At 43.0% G+C, this 6,000-nt stretch overlaps 1 protein-coding gene across 1 annotated transcript in view; it reads right to left on the bottom strand.

Moving 5' to 3' along the window:
• Window positions 1–653: 653 nt before the first annotated feature.
• UBE2H (ubiquitin conjugating enzyme E2 H) overlaps window positions 654–6,000 on the bottom strand; it is a 100,038-nt gene continuing 94,691 nt past the window's right edge. The window contains exon 7 of the mRNA XM_032642767.1: window positions 654–4,956. Within this exon, the coding sequence (XP_032498658.1) occupies window positions 4,832–4,956 (125 nt within the window). The 3' untranslated portion in view covers window positions 654–4,831. The remainder of the gene's footprint in view (window positions 4,957–6,000) is intronic.

The raw sequence follows: 6,000 nt of genomic DNA, 5'->3' as shown, positions 1-6,000 counted from the left end.
CTTCTAACTAAATCCAGCAAAAGGAAATAGACTAATGAGGCAACATCGCCACCTGGTGGCAGACGAGGACACATGCTTTTAGAAAGGAACTGAAATGTTGGGCTAATGCAGTGATCAGCTTCAGAAGCAACACCCACGGCTTTCCCCCTTCCTTGTTGAGGCAGACCAGCCCCAGCAGGAAGCTGTACTGTCTGTGAACTCCAGACCAAGTGGGTACGCTTTGCTCAGCATTAGTTAACAGGGTCTAGAGGTTTGGGCTGAACGGCAACACAGGAGCCATACCTGTTGATGCACATGGGGGAAGGCGGGGTCCTCCAGGCTACAGGACTTCACAGAACAGATGGCTTTTCAAGGCTCTGGTAGAGAAGCCTCAGAGCCAGCCCTGTTTATAGCCAGCAGTCACCTGCCACTCCAGGCATAGGGGTAGGGCTCTTGTAGGCAGGGCCTCTCAGTTACTACTGCCTACATATGACAATCCCTTCCCAAACTAACCCAGTCACCTGCCTCGTAAGAGAGTCTCAGTTAAAAAAAAAAAAGAAAAAAGGCAAGCCATCGTCTGCTGCTCAGAGGAGCCGGATGAGTAGGGAGGGTGTTCTAAAATATCGGGCTTAGTAATCATGGGGGCTATTATTGATCAAGGTCCAGCCATTTGCCAAGGTATATACACATTTTATTTAAAAAAGTTTACAGTTTTCATTATACACAACTATTAAGAGGTTATAGTCAGAGGAGGCATTTGTCCTGTTGACAGAAGTGCCCACTAGATCATCACAATGCAAGGTAAAAGGTGGAAGGGAGGAGAGGGGGCAAGGAAAAAATAAGTGATAAAAAGCTTAGATTTCAATTAAGGGCTGGTAAGTCCCTTTTATCTCTTCAAGTATCACACAATATGTACCAAATACAATCAGTAAATAATGGCCATTTCTTCCCAAGCCCACGGCCAAGATGAGTATTTGCTGAATTAAGAGTCCTGGCCCTTCCTCAGGTGAGTGGAGAAACTGCATACCTGAGGGTTTACTCTCCCTTCCCCCCAAGGGGCCTCCACTCCATTCAGTCCCTAATGGAATCACCAAGGTGTTCAGTGGCCAGAGAAAATATGAACATGGATTCAGAAGTCCAAAGAAATGCAGGTCTTTGAGCTCAATCAGAAATGATTTCAGTCAACAAGGCTGTGAACCCAGTCAGGAAGTTGGTGAGATGAATAAAACTCTAACTTCTGTTAATGGCTTTCACTTTTCTAATTGAGTCCCTAGAACACAGAAGGGTCACATGCCATTTAAAGTCAAACACTAGTTCCCAGAAAGTTGGTATCTAACAACTTCACCACGGGGCTAGCAGAGGATCTGTCTTTCATGATTCTCAGCCATCCCAACAGGAGGCCTAATAAAAAGCAAGTGTCAGGCCAAGGCCAACTAGGGCTTCAGGGAGCCTTGTGAGGGAAAAAATTCCTTCGAGGGGAGACACTCTTCTGGAGCTTAGATCAGCCAGTTGGCAATTAGAACAGCTTTTGGAGTGGAAGAAAAACGTTAGGTACTGGAGAGATATATGGCAACTTCTGATAATTATCTCACTAGTATAAAACGCTGGTTGAAACTGCACAGCAACCTCAAGGAGCGCGATACGACTGAAGACAAAAGAGCAAACACGCCAGTGTCTAGGTTGGCTACCTTAAAACGCAACCCACGAGGCCCCGGTGCTGGGGCGGCTGGAGGGTAGCGGATTGCAGGCTGCTGTGGTGCAGCCATCTTGCTTGTTGGTGTTTGGCGAGAGCTGGAGCTCAGTCATTTGAACAGGGGCAAAGAATGGCTTGCGCTGGTAAACCACAAAGCAGGATTTCAAAAATGATGGGTATTAAAGAAGGGAAGGGAAGGGAAGGGAAGGGAAACTGCCAGAAGCAGCTCTGACCTACCACCACCACCTTTAAAAGCAATAATGTGCAGCCTTTCTGAGGGACTCTGAATGCTTCTCTGAGTGTTATGATGGGACAACGTGGAAAAAGCTTTTGGTGTCATACCACCCCCTGCTCCAGACTCACTCTACCAACTACTACTGGGGGCCCAGAGTCCTCAGAATCACAGCCACGCCCTCTTCCAGCTTCCTCTCCTACTCCTACCTCTCCCAGGCACAGGGAAGGGACGAAAAGTTAGTGTAAGAAGGGATACTGTTCAACATATCAAAAGTCAATTTCCAAGTGGAGAGGAAAAGCTCCACACAGAGCCAAAAACATGCATGGGATCAAGGTTAGTGCCCAAAAAGGATAGACTTGCACAGAATGAGAGGGTACAGTGTGATCTGGGCAGCACTTTCCAGGAGCTTCCAGTGCTAGCAGAGAAGCCTAGTTACACCTTTATCACACAGACTTGGATGGGCGCGCACACACGTGCATACACACTGTAGCCACACTCAGATCTGCTTCTTAACCCCTGCAACCTCCAACAAATCTTCATTTGGAAATTCTGCACCAACAGATTCCTAGTGCTGGAGTTCTCGATCACAGGCAAGCTGATGTCTTTTGGTTAGAGAAACATGGATTTAGTCAGGGAGCAGAGCTGTGGCACTGCTCACATACCATCCCTAAACTTGGTTCTACTAGTTTTTGTTTTTGTTTTTTGACAAGATTAAAAGCAATTATTATCTGGACATTATTTTTTTTGAAAGGTAATTAGAACACTATTGTTTATACAATATTGAAAAAATACAGTTTTTTATTGTTTGAACTCAAATCACCACCCAGCACTTTAAGCCTACCCTAAGTCGCACCTACAAATAACGGTTATAGCACAAGCAAACTGCTAATTCAGCAGGTAAGCAAGTTAGACAGTGCCAGCAGAGACCCTCCCTCCCCCAAAGTAATGAGAAGACAACGTGCTAGATAAGAGTTAAAGTACTCCATTACATGTTAAATAGTTAATACTACCCTTCCAACAAGCCACAAATGCTAGATAGATAACTCAGTACGGTTAACTAACCACAGCCCTACATAACTGCACTTTTAATTTTTTTTTTAAAAAGAAAACCTTTTGCTTCATGCCCGTAATTAACATAAAATAAGTAAATTCTTTGTTTTTTATTTAGGAAAATAATCATGCTAAAAACAAGTTGTACTTTATATAGATTTTCAAAGAAAAGATTGTGCTTTTTGAATAAAAAAGATAGGGTATCTTCAATCTCATTGACTCAAATTTTGTGGAATATAGCACTTATAAACTAAAAACACACAGAGAGAAGGATTAAATTATCCCAGTAGGACATTCAAAAATCATCTCGAGAAGATTTCAGGATTGGCTAATTTTGCTATTGTCCTACTGGTTGTGTCAACCACCCCCCACCCCCCTCCACCAGCTAATGTCTGAAGTTCTCCAAATTCAGCAGGCAACACTCAGATCTGAAAGAAACTCTGCCAGCAACCTAGACATATGGTTAGCTGAGTAAACATTTGATTAGCAGGCATTTAAACTGATTTCCTCTTAACACATACAGGAGAGAAAATTCTCTTCCTTCAAAACCTGTTCTACATCGTATTTCTGAATCCTTTCCTCCTATTCAGTCTCACTCTGAAAAAAAAAAAAAAAAAAGCTGTTTGTTTTTCCCATGTAGAGTCACTTTGGGTACAAGAACCTTTATTTGTTCCAATTATTACTCATTTTAAATTTAGAATGTGAGTTGGGTCTAAAATACCTATTTCCCACTCCCACGAGCAGACGATGATCAGGCTGCTGCCAAGAGCAGCAGCAGAAGGGAAAACAAAATCAAAACCTGAATGAGAGTACCCAGGAGTCACAGCCACCAGAAGGGTCTTCTTCCCAAGTCTAATGGTCCACTGAGTGGCTGTCCAAGGAGGAGGCCATCTCTTGGTAGGTGAAGATTAAATTTGCAACCTAAGCACAATGCACACACACCAAAAAGAAAAGAAAAAAAAAAACCAAACCCCACAACCATCCTCAAATATAAAGCTCTGAGTCCAGGGTAGCAGTCTCACAGTGGCCAACAATAGGATGAGGATGTGACTCTGCACGTGTTGGATGAGAGGAAACATCTTCCCAGTCACTTTTCTCCTCCTGTCCTGTCCTCTCAAAAAACAGGTCTGGATTACAAATTCTACCCCCAAGAAAAAGAATCAGATTCAGAAAACATTTCCAAAAGGTTCTCCAAAGCAAAACACTTGTGGCTGCAGGGCCTGGTAGCGAGAAGGGCAGGAATCTACATATAAAAATGTACTTAAAATCCAAGTCAAAAAAATTGTTTTAAGTTTCAATACTCCAATTAGCTCCCTGTTTTATACTGTTACTCCACAGAAATGGGGCCACCTAGGATGCACAGGAAGAAGCAGCTCTGATTCTGACATGGCTGGCTCTAAATGCTCCCAAGCAGGGCTTTTCCTCCCCAATTTCTTCCTTTCCAGTTTGAAAAAGTACTATTCTATCTTCACATCCAAGAGCTGGTTGGTTTGGTTTGTTTCTTTGGAACCATCAATAAAAGAAGCAACTTTTGCCTGTTATTTTTCCTCATGTCTATCTATCAGAGCGGCTGTTTCTTTTGACAGTTCAGTAGCACACAGGCTGACTTGGCTAAATGGACTTATGAATGCATGCATTCGGACCGCATATTGCTACCAAAATGGAATGTGGGAATATGCTATGCACCTCAGGTTGAGAAATGACCAAGAAATCAAGATCTAAAGGGTGATATATAATATATATATATCAATGCTATTATTCATAAAAACCTTGTTTAGTAATAAAAAAAATTGCTTTGTTTAAATATGAATATTATAGTCTGCTTCTCATGGTTAGGAAATAATAGTCTTTCTGAAAAGCAGGTGCTTTTTCTACTACAACTCCATATCCTGGGCCTCATCTTCCGAAAAGTCAGACATAGAACTCTCCGATGAGCTGTCTCCGGTGCCCTCTTCCTGTTCTTTCAGTGCCTCCTCTGTTGCATATTTCTGGATGTACTCTGCACAGGGGGTTGGGATAAAGAAAACACAAGGATAGTGAGCAGGCAGGCATGTGCTTCAGCGATCCCAAAGCTGGCAAGTCCCAGGGAGGTTCAAGCTTTCCCTATTCGGTTTGGGAAGTAGGGAACAGACAATGACAAAGATGACAGTTATTATAGTCACTGAAGCTAAGGGGAAAATTGTGCAGGGAGGTGTCTTTGGAGTTTATGCATTTCACCCCCTTAGTAAGAGAGGCAAATCTGAACACTTGATTTGCAGGGGAACAGATACACTGCACCGCCATGCTAGATCTTCTTTGGGCCATTACCTCCCACGTGGATGTGTACAAGACAGCCGACCACCCTGGGCCTCGCCTGCAAGGCTCAGGAAGGTCGGCAGACGTCCAGGACAGTGTCTGGGGTTAACCAGGCCCCAGTTTTCCAGCCAGGGCACTCTCACTCTCTCCTTGTTGCCTACTGACATGGCTGCACTCCTCCAAACTTGATGGACTGGGGAAATGTAAACCTCACATTTTCTTTTACTTTCTATGTTAATAAAACTATTCACCCCCCAGATAGAACAAGACTAGTTATGATTCCATAGTAACTTATAAGGAAATCCTCCATCATTTTTAGATTTGCAGTTATGTAATTACAGTCAGCCCAAATCTATTATTTTAGAAATAGATTTTAGTCTAAACAGATCCTGCCTGTCAGGTTTTTGAAGCAGCTGGTGAAGACAGTCTCTCAATCTGCTCAGGAATGAGCTGCTACCTGGGGACCCAGCTAGCCTGAGTGACTTTACCACCTATTAATTTATTTACCTGAAGATTTATGATGCTATAGCCTAGGCTGTATCTGCTAGCTGAAAAAAATGTTAAGAACTGCTGAATACACAATTAAACGTTTTCCTAAAACTCTAGGTGCAGATGGTTTTTCAAGTAAGTAGCCTACACACAATATGAAACAACAGGACAGAATCCTATCCAGAAAAATACATCCTCACGTCTGAATGCTTTGTTTTTCCTCCTATGGAGTTGCAGGGACTAGAAGAGAAGGTATATG

The sequence above is a fragment of the Phocoena sinus genome, chromosome 9 (assembly GCF_008692025.1).
Source record: "Phocoena sinus isolate mPhoSin1 chromosome 9, mPhoSin1.pri, whole genome shotgun sequence".
NCBI lineage: Eukaryota > Metazoa > Chordata > Mammalia > Artiodactyla > Phocoenidae > Phocoena > Phocoena sinus.
Note: the sequence above shows the minus strand (reverse complement) of the source record. Positions and strands in the feature narration are given on the sequence as shown.